This window comes from Melanaphis sacchari, unplaced genomic scaffold (genome assembly GCF_002803265.2).
Source record: "Melanaphis sacchari strain LSU unplaced genomic scaffold, SCAv2.0 Contig27_pilon_pilon, whole genome shotgun sequence".
Lineage (NCBI taxonomy): Eukaryota > Metazoa > Arthropoda > Insecta > Hemiptera > Aphididae > Melanaphis > Melanaphis sacchari.
The window spans coordinates 126,955-153,619 of record NW_020271152.1 but is presented as its reverse complement, the minus strand read 5'-3'; the positions used below and the strand labels follow the sequence as shown (position 1 = coordinate 153,619).

Sequence of the window (26,665 nt, the reverse complement as noted above, 5' to 3'; positions counted from 1 at the left end):
GGAAGTTGGCTGGCTGCATTGTTATATACTAATTTAATGCTTTTCTGAAATAATAAGTTATGATTTATTACACAACCAAAGAGAAAATTATGTCTAGTAATTAGAAATAACGACATTATCACCGCTAATAAATAGTTATAAAATGTCAACTTTAACAATCCTATATTATATTCCAGAGTTCAATTAAAAGCTGAAAATCAATTTTTCTAATTTTTGAATTGTGTAACTTGGTCAATTTTGACTTGAAAGTTGATTCCACTACAAAATTCATTAAAAATAGGCAAAAATAATTAGTGGTTAAAGCAGGTTGCATTAAAAAGTTGACTAGATGCGCGTATATTTGCTATAAAATTGAAGACATAAAATGTGTATTTTATGTCAAACACCAAAAAAACAGAATTCAAATATCAGGTCTCTACGCAAAGATATTGAATGTTCTTGATTACCGTTTACACACTGTATATTAGTATACTGTTAACACATAAAATTTTGTTTTTTGCTGATTTCAACCCCTTAAAATCAAAAATTTTAAAAACCCTTTCTTAGTATACGATGAAATAATTATATTAATTTACCCTCAAAATGTCAAATCAATAACTTTAATAAATTCTGCTCTAGGTTGATTATGAATCAGTCACTCAGAACAGTCTCGTTTATATATAAAAAATCAAATATATGAAAACAAAATACAAAGAAATAAATTTACTTTGTTTTCATTTAATTTGTCGGCAAAAAGTTTTAATGACACACAATTTATTGATACCTTAATAGGTTTTACTAAAATCCATTGTAGAATTAAAATATTGTTTATAATAATTTTTAAATAAATAAAAACTTAAATAAAATAATATTAAGTATAAATTTCATCAACTAAAATTAGTTTATGTAGATAAGCTTTACTTGCGGCTATACATAAGTGTTTTTCTCACACTTCTGTCTAAAATAAGATGTAGACTTAACAAAAAGAACACTCTTAAGTATGAATCAAATAACAGGACATAATTGTATAAGGACTATAATATATATTTAAAGTATCAGATCTAAAATTTACTAGACTTAAGATATTGGTGGGATGATCTTAAATTTAAATTAGTGTAAGTTGATGTTTAAAAATAAAAATTATTTTAAAACTTAAGATTTATTCAAATCCAGCATCCTAGAGTCAAAAATTGGATGTTATTTTAAAAAAAAAACCAAAATGTACAACACATTTAATGTCAAAATTTAAAAATTTACCCAAAAACTATATTTTAATAGCTCCTTAGCTAATTCAAAAATACTAATTAAGTTCAAGGTTGTCTGGCTGAGATACTAAGTAGTAGATTTAAGATTAAACATGCAGTAATTGTAAAATTTTTTTCAAATTTTTACCTTACTACTAAAATCTTGAGTTCCTGTTATACAAATTTGTCTAAATTAATTTCAATGAGTAGAAATTAAAAAACTATTAAATAAGCATAAACTTTAATATAATTAAATAATCTAATATTTTTATATTTTTAAAACTCTATCTCCTTAAATGCCTTACCTAATGAATTTATGTAAAAATGTTCAGTTATAGAACGGATATAGGTACTAATATTTTCATATTTTTGTAATAAAATAATTAAAAAAGTTAAAAATATGTTTATTATTATATAAACAAAATATAATATACACTACGATTAAAAATATCAATCACAGACAGTTTAGAACAGATATCTTTTCTTTTTTTTTGCCTTTAATATACATTGAATACCCTTCCCCTTGATAAATCCCAGAGGCCATATACATTTTTATAATTTTCTAAATATATTCTCAGTATAACTTTATCAAAAAAGATTTGGCTTCTCTTTTATTTAAATCAATGATTCATTTAACATAAGACACTCATTATTTCAAAAACTATTTACGTTATTTTAAATACTTTAATAGTTAAAAATCAAATTGATAGAACAGAATACTCTCAATAATATAATTTCAGAATACAAAATGAATAATATATGCTGTTATTGTAAATAAAACTATTTTAAAATCTTCATGTTTTCTGAAATAATAAGTATTTTATGTTAAATTCCCATACACAAATAATATAAGTAACATTTTTTCATGTAAATTATATAATTTGCATTGCACATTTAATAATTGGTATTTTGAATATTTAGGTGTTCTTTTAAATCTATTCTCAATAATAAATAATAACTACACATTATCATTTATTGATTTTAAGATCAACCCTGTACGTAAACTATATATTGTATATTTCTATCATAAAAGATGGATAATATACTTAGCAGTTTTTATCATAATATTATTACTTTATTATTATGAATTGATAAAAATTAAAAATACTTTTCAAGTAATTATTAAAAGATCAGTAGTAACAAGTTACACAAATAAAATATTAACAATATCAGTATGAAACAGCAAAACATAATAAACTATAATTGCCATTTAATGGATAATTATAATGATTACCTACTTAATCAAGTAAATATAATAATTGTTGTTTAACAACAAAATACTTAAATGAAACTCAAATTGCAAGAAAAAATAATAGTAGGTATTATAAAAACCATAAGTAAAAATAGGTACTTAATGCTATAAGATGCTCACTTTTTGGTGACCGGATCCATAAGGCTTAATAAGATAGCTCCACAGTAGTCTTTAAGATCAGCACCTGGTGGTAATTTTGGTTTAAATGTTTCCCTCAACTCGTCGAATGTAACGCTTAAAGTTGCTGAAGGGAAAATTTCAATCAATTGATCTAGATTGCAAACTACCCATGGACTGCCACCGCCTTTCACTCCCACCGTGAACATGGTAAATAGATGTTACCAAAATTGATGATAGCACTTTCGTCAACTGAAAAAGAGCAAAACGAAAAAGCATGAGTTTTGACACTAGAACAACGAGAACAACAGTAAAAACAATAACAACGAGAACAGCAGTAAAAACAATAACAACGTGTATACGATCACAAAGAGATTTGCATAGACTTTATTTACCTTTATGATCAAGTCTGGTGTTGCTCATATTACGATTTGACGCATGTCCGACACAACGGACGATTTACATATTTAAGGGCGCATCCTACGCGATAGGGCTACACACGCGACAGTGAATCGAGAGAGGAGACTTAGCAGACGAGGACGCAATCATCAGCGTAGGCTACTGCTAAGGAGTGCGAGTCTTCGAAAACAACAACGACAATCAAGGATCCACGGAGTTGTTCGGAAATATCAAGGTGCGTGTGCACGCAGCAACGGAAAGAAATGCGTCTACCGGCGGAACGCTCATAAAATACAATAGTCAACAGTGCGATAAAATAATATTTATTATTATTATTATTATTATTATAACAACAACGGCGGCGTAGGGGCGTACAATGGTGGACGACTACAAACCGAAAACTGACAACAGACAGAACGACAAGACGACAACAGTATGTTTCTGCGTCAGTGTCGACTGACGGCGAACACGAACGGCGCCGAATCTGTTTTTTGGTTAGGGGGGCGGCCCGTGAGAACCGTATGGAGGTTTAACAAGCGAGCCTGTTATAGTGATATCTATTATCACAGTATGCGAGGATGCCGCACGTTCGTTGGAGGAATAATGGACGCACGTCTAGAAACACGGTTCGGTTTATTCGTCATCGTACCTGTTGAAGTACTTCCAACTACTAAGAGACTAATGCAACATTTTATGTTACTACATCGTTGTTCTGTCTCAATTATCCAATATATTATAATTTATAATAAATAATGTTATTTTATCACTTATTAGTTATTTTACTGAAAAACAAATACGTACAATACCACGTCGAGCTATTTTTTCTTCAATTTTTTAAATGTTCTATACGATCTAGTGATGTTTAACTGTGAAAAATATTTATCACCTACACTATGCGTGTGTTACCATGATAATGAAAGAAATCACTGTAAAAATATCATGATTGCAAACAATAACTGCTACTATTTATCTATTACGCGCATATGACCTAATCACACTGTCAGAACATCACATTAATCAAAAATCCGTGCTCAAGTGAATAAAAACAGTATAATAAAACAGTTACTAATAGAATATGATTGGTAGATGACATTGATTAAACATTATTTTCTTTTAAACTTTTTTAAAGAAATAAGAGTCTAGAATGCATAAACATTACACCCTGATGTAAATACAATAAATTATGAATCATTATTTAGCTATGAAACTTTTTAGCTAAGATTATACATATAAAACAAATTAAACAAGTACAATAAAAATAATAAAATACATAAAATTAAATTGTTATTAGTAGGTGCTCAAATATGTTATATGGAAAACACATTATATAGATTATAGATATAATATAATATTATTTTATTATATATCTATGATGGGAAACTGTAGTAAAAAATTTGTCAATGCTAATTAAAATTAATTTTATTATTAAATAACTTCTAAATATCAATCCTTTTTACATATTTTATTATTCAGGGGTTTAAGTTTGAAATCATATACACACACTCACAAAACATACCTAAACTAAGCTTTCTCAAAAAAAAAAAAACTATTCCAAATAAAAGTATAAAATAACAAAAAAAATAAACAGTTTTTTTATATATTTAATCAAATTCAACTTTAGATAAATATAATTGTAATTACAAATAGTATTAATTTAAATTAGAAACACATTATTAAAAATGACAAATCTGGTTTTTATTTTTGTGGGTTTTTTTTTTATTTACCAGCTACAACAGAGGTTCCCAAACTGTAATATGTGGTGAATGACTTGGTGATAGTGGTATGTAAAAGCCAGATGACTAAGTAGTTGGTATTCTGATTTATTAAAATAATTATTATTATCTATGGACTGTGGTTATAATTTTACACAATAGTACAGAAAATAAAATTGTTTTTATATTTATTAATTTTGTGGAAAATCTTATTATTGTTTGTTTTGTGTAAACTATTTTAGTTATAATGGTCATCACAAAATATAGAAAAATGTATTAAGCATTTAAGCTTTAAGCCCATAATGGTAAAATGTCAATAATTATTATATATTAATATTAAAATATTATTTAACTATATAAGGTCATGTTATCTAACAGATTACACGGAAGTAGTTATGGTAATTTTATAGTATTTTTGATAAATTTCAAACAGATACTAAAGGAAAAAAATACTAGGATAATAATTGCATTAATTATAGAATATCTACAAACAAGGAAGATTTATATAGCAGGAGCAATGTGTGATGGATAAGTAATTTATACTTAATTCATCTCTGTAAGTTCAAAATTCAAATTGATGGTATGATACAAGTAAACTTGGTTTTTAAATATTTAAATATAACATGAGGGGAAAAAAGATTTAATTCTTGCACAATTATAAGCATCTATATCTGTGGTTTTTGTGCACCCTTAACTACATATTATCATACTTATATTATCTTAAGTTTAAATATTTTCTCTTAAATCCACACATTCCTCATTAAAATAATAGGTTTTAGAACTATTAAAAGATTCTTAATTTCAAATAAGTTTATCCAATAAATATTACTTCATTAAACCCTTAATTTTTAATTAATGATAGTTCTTAATAATAGAGAATTAGATTTCATATTCTAATTTTATGTCTGTCCTAAGTTTAACACTATCTAAAGTTCAAGTCCTTGGTCAGTTATAATAATAAAAAGCATGAAGGATTTTTATGTGCCTATATGATATGTATTATGTATTTAATTTGATAAATCATAAAATAGCCAATATTAAAGATTGGTTAGTTGAAACTTAATAAAATTATCTAATTTGTATTTGTTTATTTGTGATTTTTATTTAAATTTTAAAAATTCTCTGATTTACTATTAATCATCAGTATTTTGTTATATTGTTATGTATCAAAATATTTAAACTTAATGTATTTTCAAATAAATGCAGTGTAATGATAAGTTATATGCAACTAATGTACAGAAAAATAAACTTACTAACATTTTAATAATTACTAGGTGTTTATAAACTTAATATTGTTCATTTATCAATTAAAATGTATTAAAAATAATTGTATTCATCTATAGAATTCAAAAATCTTTTTTTTAATTGAACAATCAACAGAAAAATACAATGCTAATTTGCAATAAAATGAAAGTCCATTAAGTCCATTTGGATTGAAAACTGTTTAAAAATATATAATATAATTAAAAATACAACCTAGACTATAAATTTACTTAACTTCAATTAGAATAATGATGATAAATGGTATTAAAGCAATTTAATCTTAATTTAATTTTTACTAACCAGCTATAGTTTAATGAGTTATTTGTTATTGTATCTTTTTTTTTTTTAAATTATAATTATGTTTATGCAATATCAAATATACAAACATGGGAATGCCCTGAAATATGTGACAACGATCTGCCAAAAATATTCTATCAGCATAATATTCTTACCTCCCTAACTATACATTATATAATATAAATGCAATATATACCTAATATTATGACATGATAATAAAAATAATTTTTAATAATCATAAATTGTAATTTATTTTCCATTATAGTAAACACTGGATCAATTTACTTTTATTTTTTTCTAATTAAATGCATAGGTGTTAATCTATAGTTCAGATGACAGATAATTATAGTAGATAATTTTATGTAGACAATTTTGTTCCATTTTCAAGTTGATTATAGCTATTAAAATTTAAAATATTAACAACAAAATAATATTCAAAGATTGTCGAAATTCTAACATTGAAAAAAATGTGTTAATGTATTTTAAACATTCTTAAATTTCTATAGGTAACATATTTGATTGTATATTGATATATATTAAATTATTAAGAGTTACATTGCAACACGCTTCCTTTGTTCTTTTAAAAAAAGTAGCTATATATATACTAAATCATATACAGTTAAAGAGTAATTAGATGGCTATTTTTACTGCATTGACCGGGCTATTAGACTAATATAAATACAGTTTTCAAAATTAAAATTTCTCTTGGTCAGACATCCTTTATTTGATGAAACGAATCTCGACCTTATTTCGTTATGCACGTTATTTCTTTGGTTTATATTAACCCCCCCAAATATTTGAAATTTTTATCCTCTTTGAATAAGTAATATTCTGAAGTTTTTCACAACTGCCGGCGTTTTCGTAATAAACATGTATTTTAATATATTTTCATTTATTATAAGTTTCATTTTTTTTTAATAATCAAATTGTGCTTTATATAAAATCTATTTTAAATTCTTCAAGAATGACGATGTCATCTGTATATGCTAAATATGTTTCCGATTACGTTAATTTCCTTATTGTTTAGTGTTTCCCTTATTACTCTTTTTAGAGTCAAGTTGAAAAATGCGAGGAACAGTGACTTAGCCCCTTTCTAACTTTAAAAAAAACTTCTAATTAATTATTTTATAGAAGGTGTGTGAGTAACGGTTTTTAATTAATTTTATAAGTTTGCTTGGAAAACCAAAATCTTCAAATGCTATTTATGGTTGGATTCTGTTAGAAATACACTCTAGGTATTGTTATGTATACGCATGCGAGGTATGGACAACAATAAAAGGAAATAAAAATTCTACATTTAATAAGAAAAAACTAATTGAATTAAAAAATATTAAAGCGAATAGCTTAAAATTAAGCCAAAAATTTTGAAACATTTTAAAAATTTCTATTGTACATAACAAATGATAATTTAAGTAATAATAAAACCTATTAAGATTGTGATATTAATATATTTTTTTAATAAAATCAAATAAGAAACATAGTTATTTATAAATAATAGGCGTTTAAATCTTTTACTTTTTTTTTATATAGATATATTTTTTTTATTACAGTATTAATACAACGCTTTGTATACATATTTAACAAATGAGAAACAATTTTTATTTAATCATGGGACATAGAGTTTTTTTGTCTTAAATCTTCTAAATACTAAAATATCTATTAGTATAAGTTTACAATAATGGTACATTATATATTTCTGGTTTTGTTCGACAAGATTTTTCACTATAAAATTTTAATATGCTTCAAAAATAATAATACCACGGAATTTTGCTATTTTAAAAACAAAAATACTTTCGATAACAATAATAAAATGCAATGTACAATTTGTTCGAGAAACAATCATTCTACAAAAAATTGTCGATTCAAAAATAACCAAATTAGTTGTCAACTATGCGGTATGATAGGACATTCAGCACAAATGTATAAACAATTTTCGATTCAAAAAAAAGTAATAAATAGGTTAAACAGTTTTTCTGACACTCACTGTTACCCTTCATTGTCAGTTAAAAAACCAGCAATTACTCACAAAATCAATCATATTTCTGTACTTTTATTTATTCGGGCAAAACTTAATGATATTTATACACCAATAACTATTGATACAGGAGCCAATATTTGTTGTATCAGACACACGCTTGTTCCCCCGAAAATAAAATAATTAAAGAAAACATCACTTTATCAGTCCCAAACAATATTCCATTAACTGTACTGTTTATGGCTCTATATACAATAATTAAACTAAAAATCGATTATCTCATGAGTTTGAAACATCAGTATTTATTGTCAAAAATTTAACATGTCATATAATAATAAGAAATAATTTTTTACACAATAATAAGGCTATCATCGACTTTCATAGTAACACTTTAATATTGAATGATTCAATCACAATACAAACTTACACTAATATATCTAAAACAAATATCAATAATATTAGAGAGGAAGTAGCTGACATATTTCTTGTAGACTCTGACCATTCAATTGCTCATTGTATATCTGCAGATTCAAAAATTTCTAGAGGAATAGCCTCTAGAATAAAAATAATATTTGGAAACACAACGACTCAACTTAAAAAATTAAAACCCCAGATCGGCGATGCAATTCCAATAAAATTAGGAAATAAAATAATTTATCACCTAATAACAAAACAAAAATATTTTCATAAATCTAAGTACGATGACATAAAACTATTGCTATTCAAACTTTAAAAAAATCAATGCAAAAATTACATGATTTTAAAATTGCTATTCCTACAATTGCCTCAGGTTTAGATAAATGTAATTGGGCAATTATCAAACAATCAATTTTTACAGAATTCCTAAATACAAATATCGATCTTCTCATTTGTCATAAAGATAAAACACATATAACTAATAATTGGAAAACTCAAGAACATTAAAAGGTTATACATTTAAAATCTAACTATTACCACACTCATAAAATAATTAAAAAATTAAATAATATTGACGATGGTTTCAAGGATAAAATAAAATCACCCAATAATAATACAAAAAATGATAAAAGTAATAATAATAATATGAGTAACATAATTAAAAGAAATGACGATTATAATATGGACTTTAATATAAAAGATGATAATAAAATAAAATCAATTTTTAAAAACTATAAACCCGGAGAAAATGTCACAGGAGATGGTAACTGTAACATTTATGCTGTATGTAATGCTTTAAATGATAACAAATTAAATAAAATTACTTCTATAGCAGATATCTTACTAATATTGAATATTACACAGTTGCCTAATTATTGGATGTCCGATGACGAATTAGCCGTAATAACTGATTATTTTAATCACGACACTTATATTTACAATGACACTAATAAAACTGCAATTATCTATCAAAAGAAAAATTATAACAATAAGGCTATAATCGTTTTGTATAATGTAGATAAAAACACGCATTGGATCCCAGGGACAAGAACTGATAAATTGTCGAACAAAGTACCGTCAATTAATAAATTAATAATATCGATAATACACTTCCAAATGATTTTATAGACACCCAAAAACCTCTAGATAATAATAATAACATTGAATCAATAAAAATTAACATAAAAACATCAAACACAATTTCGAACAATGACAAAGAAATACTTATGGATAGTGAGGGAACCATAATAAATATATCCCAACATCTCGACAAATATCAACATAAGGAAGTAGTTGAGTTATTAAAAAAATTTTATACATCTCTTTACGACTGACACTTCTCATATAAAATGTGCTAATGTAGATCCTTGCGAAATAAAATTAAAACCAAATTATACGGATCCAAAATTCAATGCACCTCACAGGATCTCCCCACAACAATGAGAAGAATTAAAAATACAATTAGATAAATTACTTGATGCGAATATTATTCATCCAATAATAACAAATATGTTAAAAAAATAATCTACTTAAATAAATATATATAAGTATCAAATAAATAAAAAAAAAAAATGTTTAACAATGACATAATTCGAATAATAAAAAGAAAAAGAGTCTAGTTATCTCTTATAAATATAATTATATAATTAAAATACTAATTATATGTAATCTTTTAATATTAATTATATACATAATGGATATGTTTAATTAAATTAAATCTCAAAATAATACAAATAATTGTATACAAAAATTTTTGAATCCATAAATATAAATAAATAATAAAGAAATATACATAGGTATTAAATAATATTAAAATAATGTAGTGTTAAATCGCATAAATGAAAAATTATACAAATGATTTGAGTAATAGCCTAAATTCTAAAGACGCAAAAATAAAATTGATAAATATTTTAAAAAAAAAAGGTAAAAAATAATAAATATTAAAAATGATTTAAAAGATATTATTCGATACAAATATAAAATAAATATATGTTAGAAAAAAAAAAAAATTTAAATAAAACATACATAATGAGAAAAATATATTAATAGTGATTGATTATCACGAAAAATGTTTTTAAGTAAAAAAATATAAAAACGTCATATTATATTCATTAAAATTAGCAAAAAAAAAAAAAACCATTAGAACTATTTATTAGTACCTATTAAATTTTAAAACTACTCATATTGTATAATGTTTATTTAAGCAACCATTGTATCTTACTATACATATACATATATATATATTTATAAGTTATAAGACAAAAATGTTATAATCAACCTTCAACATAATCATAATGGACTTCATACATTCACCTACTCTCTTACAACTTCACATGGCTTATGGTTTTATTGCATATGACTATAATGGACATGAGTGCACAAAAGTATTTAACATTTAATAACAGCAGAAATTTACATCTATAATACTATGAAAATGTTTCAACAACTGGTTTACTATATTTGGTGAATTTATATCTAGCTTATTAAAAATATTTACAAGCATCACTCATTTCATTATGCACAACACAAGACAACAACAAGAACAACAAAATCTACCATCATCAATTTTTAATCAAAATCGCATTTCACAAGGCACAGTCAATAAATCAATCAAAAACTCAAAACAAAAGAACCTATACTCAAACACCAGAAAATTATCCATATAAACAAATCAAAATCCAATTAAATAGCCATATATGCATGAATTCAAGAAATATAATCAACTTTGAACATAATCACTACATTATATATTATAAATGTAAAAAAAAAAAATGTAATTAATCCATATTAATAGTATCATTATTATGCTTTATTATATTATATCCATTAATCTCAATTTTATATTATAAATGTACACATAAAAAAAAAAAAATGTATTATTTCAATATACATTATTAATCTTAATTGTATAAATTCATATTTAGATTTATATGTTATGATGCAAGGACACATCACAAAAAGGCTAAGGTGGATATAATGATGTGCTTCCAAGCAATCATAATTAAATATTTATATACTGTATAATAAAATAAATAAATAATTATGACCTTTAGCTATAAGTCATTTATTAATATAATCATGTATAACAAAAATTAAATATTTAATTACAATATAATAAAATGACCTATAGTCGGATCATAAGAACAATAAATAAAACACACAGAATATTATTATAAAAAGGCCGGTCACCGCCGGTCACATACACAGTGTCCTTATTGTCTCTTTGACGATCACAAGCGAGAGTAAAAGAATACGCAGATCGTATATACAAGGAGACATAAGCATTGAAGATTGTTAACAGTAAAAATTAAAAATATATCATGTATTAAAAAGTTTTGTAATAAAGTTAAAAGTTTAATCAAATAAAATAAGTGTTGTAATTTTTTAACGCATACTGGTTACCTTCAAAATATCAATAGAGAAAACATTGTCAGAAAGAAGAAAAAGGTAACACATAATACTATATACCTAATATATAAAGCCCTTTTCGAATTATTACAATCTACTAAAACAGCCTGCCGATTGCAGTGTCAAAAAAGACAATCAGACATTTATCTTAATAAAACTTAATACCAACTTAGAATACGGACAAATAACTTTATTTTATTATATTTAAATTAAATATTTTTTTTTACAAATTTTAATGTAATAATATTTATAAATTGCTTTTTTTTTTGTGTAAAAGTTTTCGTATGAATAGACTAGTTAAAACCTTAAAAGTCAAGTTTCCCGAGCTAGTAAACCCAGTGATTCAATATATATCGTTATTGTTGTGTTGCTCATGTTATTGGATAAGGCAATTTGTTAAACCCATGTAAGCAGTAATTCGGGGAGATTGGCCTCGCCTTATTGTATACTCATATTTTTACAAGATAAGGCAATTTATTGTTAACCCGTGTAAGAAGTGAAGTCGGAGAGATTGACCTCGTCTCACTTCACATAAATGTGTATTTATTTGATTTCAAATAAACGATGGCGGCAGGGAGGAAGTAATGCGAAAGCGGTACCCTCTCGGTCGTCGATTTACTGGAAAAAAAAAAAAAGGTCAATCCCAAAAACAATCAAATACACAATATAAATTAAATACCTATAAGACATTATCGAACTTGTCTCTCTGGCTAATGCGGTGATCAAGGGAAATTGAAAAACGGATGTGGGTTATCATTGTATATTTATTTGCGTTTTAAGTTATGACTATTATAATTTATGAGACTTATATCCCCATTCATATTTATATTTTATTTTATTTATTAAAATAGTTATCAACTCATAGTTTTGACGTCACAGACTCGTCATCATAATTGATCTTTAACTTATGGTTAATTTATTTTTGGCGTGTTATTTTCTAATTAATATTGTAATTATAACTCGTAATTATAATTGATTTATTTTTATTTTCAACTTTTTCTCCCAGACTTGAACTAAAGCATCGCCATTGGCAGGTTGCTTTGTGAAGTATTCTTAGTAAGTAACGTAACAACTGTGACGGATACGAATTTAAGCTTTTACTTTTTATACAATAATATATTGTGAAATTGTAGGACATAAAGACAGACTGCCTAATGTGTAGTAATAGGTACCAAATTGGTTCTACAAATGTCACGCCGCAAGAAACCATGCATCAGAATAGCAAAATATTCTATTATATAGATACAATTTATCTTAACTGTAGTAAATTTCAAGGTCCAATAAAAAAAAAAAAAAACAAAGATATTATAAACGAGCTGCGATGGACTTGCATTCTGCATTTCATTGATTCCCAAACGTAATACGATCGTCATTGTGGAAATGAAAATGAAAATGCAGTTAAAGAAAACTACAGTGTAGTGTGTACGACCGCCGACCGGTCGCGCAGTTCATGTTGTGAGTCCTACTACCGAACTCGATTACGTATAGTACATATATAATATATTTAACTATACAAAGATAAATTTAAATAATTACCTATTTTAAAGTTTTTATTTATTATTATCATAGTTCTAAGAGTTGAAGCATAGACAGCTGAGACCATTCATAATGAATAGTATTTACTTAGTTGATTTTTGTAATATATTAATTAAATATTTACAATTAATGTACATTTCAATTATTAATATTATTATTAAATATCTACGGATAGAACAGTACAGAATGCGAACCACTGGCTTTTGGATAAATGGCCGTTAGAATGCAGGGCCATCGCAACTCATTAAATATGTTATTTAATATTTTGCCAACTGCTTCATATAGTAACCTACAACGACTACAACAAAGCGAACATTGCAAACTACAGATAACTAGTATTTCGCCATTAAGATTTTGTCATATAAATATAATAAGCCTGTGTGTTCAGTCTGACTAAACACCTAAGTTTAATTATAGTTTAGATTTCACATATCCTGTACCTATCACAGAAGAGCTTTTATTATTGTTGTGCGTTTAATAATACCGTAGTAAACTAAATTAAGTACATCGGTAACTATGTGGTATGAATATACCAACATTCATCAACTCAACAATCAGAAGTATACCTCGTGGGATTAGATATCCGAGGTACATCAAATCACAAACGACTAAATAAGGTAGGTAAAACAGAATAATAACATAGCTAATATGTATTTATTTATTAAAGCGTAAAGTTCCTAAAGTTCTACTTAAAACGAAAATAATTAAATTTTTTTATACGTTTAATTATTATATAATTATAGATATTTTTAAGGTTATACATTGTATTAATTAATTGTTTTTTTTTTCTAAATAAAAACTATCAATAATTTCTTATTTATACACACGTTTAAAGTTGAGAGGTGATCGAGGAAGTGACAGGATTATCTCGAAAAAATATTAATATTTGAGACAATTAGCAATAAATACATATAAAATTATTTCAAACTATAGATTTAAAATATTTAAAAAAAAATTTAATTCGATTCGTTTGCTAAGAGTTTGATAAAGAAAATATGAAAAATACAAAAGTACAAGCTATGTGATGGTGTGTGCCGAAAATTATCATTATTATTCATTAGGTGTACCATCTTAAAATAGTTTCGTTTACAAAAACAATACCATGCTTGAGAGCATCTCTTTTAGTTAATGATATATATACTTTTTCCTGTCCTAGTATTGTACCGATTTATTTTTATCTATTCACATTTTTCATATATTTGTTTTAACTTCGTTTATTAAATAATTTCTCAATTTTTAAATTTTAAAATAAATTTAAGTAAATCGATTTCGTGTATACTAATCGAAAATATTAGTCATTTTTTCAGATATGTTATCGTTCTATTAATTTAATCAGTAAAATATGGGAACATGTTTCATACAAAACAATACCTTATTAAAGTTACCTATTATTTATATTTACAAAACTTTAACATTATTTTATCTGTATTTTATAACAACAACATAAACTTGTAAACTCTGAACAAACATTGTTGATTCAAATTATTAGTTTAGGCTGTAAATTGAAAAACTATTAAAATGTTGAAAAATACATTGTAAAACGCTCAATAAATCCGGAAAATGTAGTGAATATTAGTTTGATTCAAAATTCACTCAAAAATAAATATAAAATGCACTATAAGTATAACTACCTAAGAATTATAGTTTTATAAAGATATGAAAAATTCAGTAAAGTGTAAAATTCAAATATTTTTAAGTAAATTTAAATGCACAACAAAAGTACAGAACGTGTAAAATATTTATAAGAAAATTTAATAAATAACAATAATTTATACAACGTTTGTAAAAACTTCAATTTATTGCAATTATAAAAATATATAAAAAGTAAATAAAAAAAATTAATTACAAAAAAACTAAAACAGACAAAAATTACCTAAAATTCAAAAATTACAATATTTGCAAAATAAGATTCATAATTGAATTCATTGGTATCTAATTCAGATATTGTAATTTGTGATAAAGAATAAGTTATACATATAAAACTGTAATAGTATATATATCTTTAAATGTTTTAAAAAATATATATGTAATCATTATTTCATTAGCAAATTAAACACATAAACAAATAAGTATCTAAATACATTATTTCTTTAATTTTTTAAAATTTTTAGAGAGCTACAACTTATTTAGAAGGTTACTTCGGCGATTTATATTTCAAATTACATCTATGACACTATTATTGAGTGAAATATAAAATAATTTTATTTAATTAAAAAATTATAAAATATCTCTTAATTGTATAAAAATAAAATGATACTTGTAATATGTATACTAGTTTGTAAAACGTTATCCAACGAATAGCAATTAAATAAAAATGTTTAAAATAGATAAATAAAAGATGTTATCACGCATAGTTTAGTAATGTTATACCTAATGCAAATATATAAAAATGTATTTATGAATATCACACATACGACTATAAAGAATTGGCCAAGTCATAAAACTATAAAAGTATGAATTAAAATCAAAATAATAAACATATATATTATGTATCCGTATATATAAACGACTGTCCTGAGAGACTGATTCATAATTAACGCAGAACCGAATCTACTAAAATACTATTGAAATATTGAGGGTAGATCAATATTATAATTATTTCATCGTGCACTTAAATAAGATTTTTTTAAATTTTGATTTTAAAGGGTTGAAATCGGCAAAAAACCAAAATTTTACGTGCAAACTATAAATACTTATATCTTATATACATCAATGAGTAAACGCTTATAAGCCGTGAATCTCTATCTCACATTTTTAGGCTCTTTTTCGCATGGAAAATTTTATGTGGCATACTCAAGTCAGTAAGCCCACAAGTTTAGTAATTTTGGCACCGAATGGAAATACATCAAATGTAGTTTATAGAGACATTTTATAATAAAAATTGTTGTCATAAATTATTTTTTAATAAATACCTATTAAAATTTCGAGGGCAAAGCCGCGACGGGTAACCCGCTAGTATATGTACAATACACATAGTCACATAAATATAGTATACACATCTAAGTTAATACTTTAAAAAGTTAAATACAATGATTATTTTATTGAGTAGAATATAACTCATATTTTCAAGTTTTTATAAGTTAAGTAAGTAACTTTTCTGTTATAAGTACAGTAAGTATATGTCATTGATATAGAGATCACTTTTCTTATTACATTGGATGAGCATGTCAAATTTGAATTCAATAATAAATCAATGCATACGAAAATCGATTCCGAACGAAGACAGTCTATCAGCCTATATTGCTACAACTATATTTTTTATAAATTTATATTGATTCGATAATTATATGATAGTTTAAACTAGTTTTTGCTGAAAAAATTGCATTTATTATATTAATAATTATTTTAATATTATAAATTTACAACATATATATATTATTTTTATTAACTTTTAAATTAATGTTATTGACTTATCGTGAAACAATGTATATTTGCAATATAAATAGGTAAGTTTAAAATTAATTATTTTCCGCGGTTTCAGCAAGAACTACCCGAACAACCTTGTATTAAATGTTCAATCCTTGTCTAAAAAAATTGCATGAAAATTTTAAAAACATTTAACTACAAAATAATTAGCAAATTTTCGTGATTTTGACGAATTGTATTAAAATTTGAACTTCAGACATACTTATTAAACGTTCTAGTCCAAGTCTAAACATTTTTACCAACAATTCAAAATCGGAAACTTTAAACTCTTATAAAAATAATGTGACTGTATTTTTGATATTTTTTGATAAATAAATGAGTGACGTAGAAAATAACCTATTATTTCACTTTCAAATTTTATTTTTTATTTAAAATTATATCACTCATAAATCGAAAAAAACTTTAAAATATCTTTAAATATCATCACTAAAAGCCAAAATATTTTAAAAATTATTTTATATCTAGTTATAATATTTCAAGTCTTTATATTTATTCATTCTTAAGCTTGTACAAAAATCAAAATCAGTTTTTTTGAAAACTGGTATTGCGTAAAAAATTTGTTTTCACAAATACTTTTTTTCCTGATTATTTTGATAACTGTCTGTAATTTTTAATTTTGATTTATCAAATTACCAACCAGATTCGATTTTCTACCAGAAACTGCTCTAATAAAATATAATATGTATTTTTTCTGTTCAAAAAATTGATAACCAAAACCAAGAAAAATAAAATAAAATAAAAATACATTCATTACTTTGCACTAAATCTAAATTCTAAAATATGAGAAAGATTCTAAAAAAACAATGTTTACTGATCGTAAAAAATTTAAAAAAAGAATATTTATCTATTATTCATTTTTTGAAAGAGAAGATTATGTATGAAACTGATCAAAAAAAAGAACCCGTTAAACTTATAGATGTGTAGCTTTATGGTTATTGTTTTTAGTAAATGAATGTTATTATTATATGATACCTATTTGATCGTTTATTACACAGTACTCACAGGCGTTGGAATATTTTCATTTAACCGTTATACCTACTGCAAATAATTCAGTATTTATTTCAGTAGCATGCGGGTTATGTCCACTTTTAATTATTGAGGTACTAAGCAAATAGTAATGTATTACATTTCTTAAAAGGATGCTACACCCACACGTATTGTCTACATCTAAAAAACATAATGTTCTTACCTTTAACTTTGATAATTGGTTAATTCACTCTAATACTAAAGCTAACAAAAAATTAATTCTACTGAATGCAAATTTGTAATGTTATACATACTTAGTAAGACACAGAGAACACATGTCATGTGAGTGTAACGTCAACCAATATATTATTATGTTCATTCTTGATCAAAATTTAAGGGTTCATCATATCCTAGATAATAGATATATAATATTATTCACTTTTTTTATCCGATAACTTGAATAAAAATAACTTGTTATGTATATTATATAGTTTTTGAAACGATTTTAGCACTATCATAATAATTCATAATATTTAAAATTATTTTTATGACACAATTTAAATTTTTAATTAGATCGAAGTCTTAAAAATTTTCTATGACAGAAGTAGTTATGTCCAAATTTTTAATTTTTCATTATTGAAAATCGTTGATGTAGTTTTTCAAAATATATGTAAAAAAAAGTTACAAACAATAATTTTTTACAGGTTTTAATACATTAATTTTCATGAAAAAATTGAAAATTAAACATATGACTTTATACTTCTAAAAGGTACAAAATGGTTAATTCATAATTCTCTCCTACGGTATTTAAGTCCGTGAAATATGTTCAACATTTCAACCAGATTTTTTTTAGAATATCAATCAGATAATAAATTATGCATAGTATTTCTATTGTGCAAAAGAGTTTTGAAAAATATTTTCACCAAATAATTACCACGGCGACCTACCAGTATTAATAATTTTTTTGTAGATTTTAAGATGGAAACTTCAATATCAAATATAGAGTATGTGTTACAAAAAATGGAACAATTAAAATATAAAGTATATTATCCACAACAATTAAAAAATTAAAAATTAAAAAAAAACCAACAGATAAGCTTGAATATTTAGATATTGATATAACAGAAAAATAGAGTTGGATTATTTATTACAAATAGGTACAGAGATTTGATCAGTTATATGTTCCATTTTCACTAGATAAAAGTCGTGGAGAATCTGGATTGAGTACACATTTGATGATAAATTATTGGAAATAATGTATTTAATGAAGCATTACAGTACCTAGTGTTTATTATATTTTATTTAAAATGTAAATTAATGTTAACAATTTATATTGTTGTATTATTTTTCATTCAGATTTTTATACTAAAATTATGTATTGATGCATTGATTTGTAATAGTTATGTCTGATGATATATCACACTTCAAACTTCTTGAACAATCGATTTTGAACCAATATGATTCACTCAATTTCTTTAAAAATCTTGAATACTTCACTATTATAACTGGAAATAATTTGAGAAAAATTGTTTTAAGGAATAAATACTAAAGAATATTATAATTTTAATATTTTTACATACTTGGGACTATTATTTTTTTTGAATAACAATATAACAGCTTAAGTTAATTTTATTAAAAATTACTACCTATACTAGCTTTATCTACTTTTATTTTTAGTAATCCTTCCTTAAAAATATTTAAAAATCACTATTAATAGATACTAAATTTTTTATTACATAGTTATTTAAATCTTTTGATTCTTTTGGTTTCACATTGTAGATATTATACAATAAAATTAGGTATTATACCTTAGCAGTTATTTAAATACAGTACTGTCTAATGCTAATAGATTTTATAAATTGATTTAACAATAATACATTTTCTTAATTAAATTTATCTTAAGCCAATTTTGACTTAAACATAGTAATAAAATACATAAATGTACTAAAATACATTTAATGACTAATTAAAATGTTGTATAACAAATTTGAGGGATTAATGCTTATCTATTTCCAACTAGTTTTAAAACACAAAATTTAGTTATCATAAAGTTATACATATCATTATGAACAATTATTACAGTAATTATAATAACTTTATTAATTTTAAATTGTATTGTTGAACTAAATAACTTATGCAATATATTATTTATCTAAATACTTACTTTAATGTCCCATATTCTTACACATTGCAGCTTTTACAACAAACATAGACAAATAAAATAAATAGAAAATCAACAAAAAATTGATTTTATTTCTTCACTATGAAAATGTCATTGTGTTCAGTTACCAACCCATTAACATAGTGTAAGCTTATTACATATAACATTTTTGTACATAATATTATACAGACATATCAAAAATATAATTATAAACTATACCTCTTAAATAACTATTTTATACTTGTTTATACTATTATTTAATAAATATATTGGTACTATTTAATAAGCCAGACACAACACCATCACCTTATTAACCTTTAGTTTAGAATTACCAAGGATATTTGTTGATGCAAGACAAGTCTTTTATTTAGAGGATTGATATGATTTTCTATACTTGATTTAAATTGTGTGTAACATGCTTTACTGCTTTATGATGCTTTGATCATGAACTTGACTAGGGATAACAAGATCATTATCTATGTAGTGATTCAATATATAAAATGTTACTTTGATTAAATCTAGAAAAAATTTGATAAGAAAAAAAATTAAATACAAATAGTGTTTGAAATTTTTGCAAAACAACACAACTGAATACCATTCGCTCTATTGTATTATTCAAAAATTAGCTTGATGAAAATCTCATAGATTCATAGTTTAATTTCTAACTTTGTATAGTTGGAAGTTTACAAAGTGTATAGAGACAGAAGCAATTATTTAAGAAAAGAAGTTTGTTATTTAGAGATCCCTACTTATTTATATTTTAAACATATTTATTTAACGATAAACCATATATTACCCAATTCTATTTATGTTAAGATTTATTGTAATAAAATATTTAGTACTAAAAGTATAAAGATCAGATCAAGTATATCAAGTATCTAGTATAGCCTCGAGTATAGCTATACTTGTACAGTTGAGCTTAGCACCTAGACTTTGTAAGATGCCTGGATGATACATCCATAAACTAATTCATATTTTAATGTTCATAAATAATATCTATTATTAATGTCTACTGATAGTGAACACGTATTTATTAACATTTTGTCAGCATGTTTTAATTCTTGGTCGTATAACATAAGTATATGTAATTAGCCTTAGTATTATTCCCATTAAATATTTATTTGTTAGATTGAAAATTATGTGTACCTATTTATTATTCAAACTTTATGTACACGTAGCAATTTCATCTTGAATAATTGAGATAGTTCTATCTTACAGAACAAATTAAACATCTTCAATATTTAATTAATATTTTTCGAACTTAAGAGATATATTATCATGTATTAGAATTTATTTTTATTTTTTGAAATTGTATCCTGTCATTTCAATTTTTAGTTCAAAAACATACTACTGTAGGCTACCAATAAGATGGACAGAAGACTCTTCAAAGTTAATGTTTTAAAAGTGGATCTTAAGTAGTAGAGATGAAAATAGTTATCAGGACTGACATTAATATTTTTAGTCCTCTGTACGTTTGTATCTATACCATACTTAGCTTCTTTTACCTCACTTCAAATTATATTTATCTAACAGGCAACAATTCCATCGTTTTTATCCAATATAGTTAGTTATACATCATAAATTCATAATCTTTAAAGATTAGTGGTCTAGCAACAATGGAACGCGTTGTCTAGTGCCAATTACCAGTTTGGATTGTTTGGAAATGTGATTAGGTAATAGGTAATAGGTAGATAAGAATAGATCCATACAGTACTGTGATGTTTATAATGTGTATAAACATAAATACAAATAATAACAATAATATCGTACAGTACAGTAGTACTATTGATAAGATAATAATTATTCTTTAACGCGATAGAAAAATACACGGAAAAATAATGGTTTTTTGCTGTTATTGTTTTTACCCGGCATTCATTATTTTTATAAAAATATCAAAGCCTCTAGAGTCTAGAAGCATCATAAACTAAAACTAAAATATAACTAAAAAAATTAATATAAAAATCAATTATAATTACCTAAACTGAATATCTAAATAAATAACGGCAGTACGAGTTTACAGCACGCGTTCTTACATTCTTCTGATTCTTCAGCTCTTCCACGATTGGACCGTTCAATGAGGTATCCGATTGGACGCGTGTCGCTGTAACCGGTGTAGTTGTAGCGGAGTTCAATGATATCAGCAGTAAAACGTGAAAAGAATATTGACACGAGAATTGAAATTTATATAAAAGGAAATAAAATAAAATAATAAAATGTAACAAAAATAAAAAAAATAATTGAATACAAAAATAATTGAATCAATAAAGTAATACAAAAACAAAAAAATAAACTATATAAATTAAATAAAATTAAACTGAAAATTAGAGAATACAGGATGGCGAAATAATAAAACGGTAAGAAATGGAATTGACAAACAAGAGGATCAGAAGCGACAGGCGGCACAAGAATAATTAACGATTAAAATATACGGAGATTAAACGTATAGCTGGTGATCACAGATAGATAACGATAGACGGAAATCGACGACACTTCGAAGACCAGCGAAAACTGACCGGCATCCAATGGCTCGGTGTAAATCTCACTTGTTGCACCAAGTCGCATGGATGGCCAACGAGTATTATAAAAACGATAAAAAAACTTAAACGTAATATTCACATAGACGGTCACCATAGACAAGAATTTAGACGCAAAGCAATACGGCAGAATTAATTCGTCTTATCACGCAACGCCCCGCCGGGTTGACCTTTCGACGTACTTACACAAGTGTTGTGATCAGGAGCACGCCGACTCGCATGTACACGCTACTGCGTAAAACGGTCTGCGACGTTACCGCGCGATGATCGTCGTTCGCCTAGCTTTATCGGAACGGAAAAATCGAAACAACTGTTTGAGTTATGTAATTGATGTGAGAACGCGACGGCTGCGGCGGCGGCGGTTAACTGTTACGCTAACGAGAGCAACGGACGACAAAAACTGTAGCACAAAAAACCGGTGTTGATGAGTGATGCTGAGACAAATCTTGACGTGGAACGATGTTGCGGACGAAACGCAGGAAACGACCGACCGGGACAACAGATTGAGCAAGACACAATTGTCGATAAGATGAACCCACCGGCGACCACCGTAGTAAAGCGCCTGAGCCCCGGACAAACGTATGAACGCGCACACGCGGGCGCCAGTTTGTTTACGGAACGCTGTAGCGTCATGGGGGGAGGGGCGGGAGGTTACAGGCTGCACACCGGGCCGAGATCAAAAAATCGTATAACCGATACGTTCTCGTCTCGAACCGTAGGCTCCGTCGTCCTGGTCACGAATGGGATATATTTTATGTTTAAAGTAAATAATTTTTCAATGAGCCTATCTAAAAACATTGCGTCGTATTGTGTCATTAAACTCTTCAGCCTTATATTATGTGTATTATGAGTTGTACGATATTTCCACCGCAAAGATGTCGACTTCGAAGATAAAATGGCCGACGCGGCGACGCATGTCTACCCCTTGTCCATCACCTGCTATAGCTACTGGTAGGGCGGGCCCAAACAAAAAAATCGTTAATATTTTATACAAACACACTCGTATATGTATATATATATATGATTACGATTTTCCTCCTAAATGCGATAATAATAATTGTATAGGGACCACGTATCCACGGTGTTGTGTATCGGAACCGACGAATAAATAGTATTCCAATATTTAATTTTTTGGCTTCAAGAGATATGTCCTTCCTAATAATTTAAACAGGCAATAATAATGAAGCTATATCGAAGAAGAGTTTATTAGGTATCTAACTATGTAATTATTTTTTATAATTATGCTGGTGGCTATTGGTTAGTGGTTATATCGAAAATAAAGAGCTAAAACAGAAAACTTTAGTTTTTATGGATACAATAATTAATAAGTAAACAAAAAATTAACGATTATTAATAAAAAAATCATGTTTAAGGCAGAGTATATTCAATGATTCGACATCACTGTAGTATTAAAGTTCATTGTATTAGTTTGTACTGTGTTTACTGAATATTATCTTTTTAATATAAAACATGTGCACAACATGGTATCTTTATTATTATGAAACAGCCCTTTCTGACCTATGTATTTGTATAGATGTGAAACACATTGTACTGCAAATGTTCTATTGAAGCCAAATAATAATCTCCCGCTCAGACTAAGAAGGTTTCATTATGTATCTACGTTATATAATGCGTTGCCCATATATCCGTGACCTTAGTCCACTCATTTTTTTTTTTATTACTTCCGCATGCACGAAGGGTTCCTTAATTCTTGGTATAGTTACTTAGCCTGCTAAATAAATAAAAATATAGTATAAAATGCAGGTAGGTAATACAACGGATCCACGATGGGTGGCGCATCTGTTCGTTATTGGTAAGAATGTTATGTTAATAATATAAATAAAAAAAAATACCTTAAAATGTTGTTGTTTTAAAACATAAATTATATTGTATTTGTAAAATACATATTTCTGCTCAGCTCAGAGGGTATAGATATGAGTGAGAAGACATAGGAGAACGTATAACCTGTGCGATTCCATTTTACGTTATACAAAACTGTCCATCGTTGAAAAAATTTATGTTTCTATAAATATTTAAATATTTAAAATATTATTTAAGTATTAAATAATAATAAACGAATTAAATCAAAATAAATTAATTTATATTAATATTATTATGTGTGATGAAATAATTTTAGTAGGTAAAAGTTAGAGTAAATGTTCATATTTATATGATTCAAAGAGTCATTACCTATTTATAAATTAACTGATTTACCTATTGAAAAATATCATAATCTCACGGACTAATATATATATATTATATATAGCATAAACTTAGTTTTTGGTCGAAAGTTTTTTTTCTTCAAATTTTAAAGATTACCGAGTGCCAAGATACTCTGGGCAACAAACCTATAGTAAACCTATAAACCTATAACAAAATACATTTTGAAAAGTGTAGTCATGTGATTTAATACAAACTGTACTAGTTTATATTTTAATTACACTAATTGTGTAAAAATTATTGAATATTTAAAAGATTATTTTTTTAAATAATGAATATACATCTAAAAATGTAGGTATTGAAATTCATCCTTTACTGTATTTATCATTTTTATTGATTTACAACATTTCGTAACACTATCTTTCTTTCATATTTTTTTCCATTGTTTGAAAATTAAAAAATTTCAAATTGTTAAAATTTATTCACTAAAATATAATTTTTGAAATACTTAATTATTTTTCTTTTATGTTCAATAAAAAAAAAAAAATCTTACGAGTAGTTATATTCTATTTAAAAATATACAACCACCAAAGTACCTTGATGCAATTTTATAGTTACGTATACTGTGTTTTTTTTTTAATCTTAAGATTTTTAAATTATATTTATAAAAAAATAAGTACCTAGTCATTATAGAAAAATACTAATTCAAAATTAAGTTATGAAAATTGCAATGTATATAAATGGGTTTTTATAATGATTATACTGTTTAATTTATTATATATACATATAGGTATACTATATTATAATTATTTTTATGACTTATAAAAATATTTTAATGGAAAGTAAACTTAAAATTAGACCCTAATTTGAATTATGACCCGCTATTTGGATGCAGTTCACAAAATAATATTTTTTTCTATACTCGTTACTTGTTTCTACCTATTTTCATTTATATTTTGTATTTTTGTAGTTCTAAAATTTATTACTAGTTTTTTGTGTATACATTTTTTCATCGTCGTCAATTCAATTTAATACGGAAATTATACTAAACGAGCATTTATTTGCACTACGCTAGTCACACCGATCATCAGTTTATGCAATCTTTGTTCCATTAGAAGAGGTAAATTTTATAGTTTAATTTTTAAACAATGTGCTCGCCGATTCTGTTGCGTATGGTAGATGAAAGGGATATCGTCGTTTCGCAAGGGTGAGGTGTGATTGGTTCGCACCGGCTGTTGACGACTCAGTATTGATCGACGAACGAAAGCTCGGCGACGGCGGCGCTTTTAGTTTTCAAACCTCCATAATTTATTATAGTTTTAAATATTTCGATAGATACTTTAATACAGTAACAATAATTGTTTAGTTTATCTTGATAATTTATCTATTTTATTGAGGGGGGGAGAGACTTGGAGACACAGATTTCCACAGATATTAATAATTCATTATAATCAAAGTAAATGTTTTGTAAAACAACAAAAAGTATAGTTTTTAATTTAGCATTAACTAATAGTGTTTCAAATATTAACATGTTGGACGTTGGTTGATTTTTATGTTTTGAGTTTTAGCGCCTATTATATGTGAATAAATATCATTCAGTAAAAAATGCTTACAGGTAAATTAAACTATGTATGCCGGCTTTCTCTTAATTTTACTAGCTCAGTATCAAAATGAGTTTCACTAATAAGTATCAATACGTGTGTATTGTGTAATGTATCTGTGTCCCTCACCCAAAATTATGCTGCTATTAGTGTATATAAATTACATGATTAACTTTTGATCATATTGTTATACTATTAGGTTATTAGTATTATTATTT

The 26,665-nt window shown here is 25.6% G+C and overlaps 1 protein-coding gene across 2 annotated transcripts in view; it reads right to left on the bottom strand.

Annotated features, from left to right (window-relative positions):
• Positions 1-22,310, bottom strand: part of LOC112595402 (sentrin-specific protease 6-like) — a 41,532-nt gene extending 19,222 nt beyond the window's left edge. Inside the window, exons 1-2 of one of the 2 annotated variants that reach the window (XM_025340586.1) lie at positions 22,129-22,310; positions 2,596-2,844 (exon numbers count right to left, since the gene is read on the bottom strand). In XM_025340586.1, the coding sequence (XP_025196371.1) occupies positions 2,596-2,801 (206 nt within the window). In that variant the 5' untranslated portion in view covers positions 2,802-2,844; positions 22,129-22,310. Of the gene's footprint in view, positions 1-2,595; positions 2,845-2,987; positions 3,449-22,128 lie in introns of those variants that run through there. The other variant, XM_025340585.1, reaches the window with a different exon arrangement.
• Positions 22,311-26,665: the final 4,355 nt, after the last annotated feature.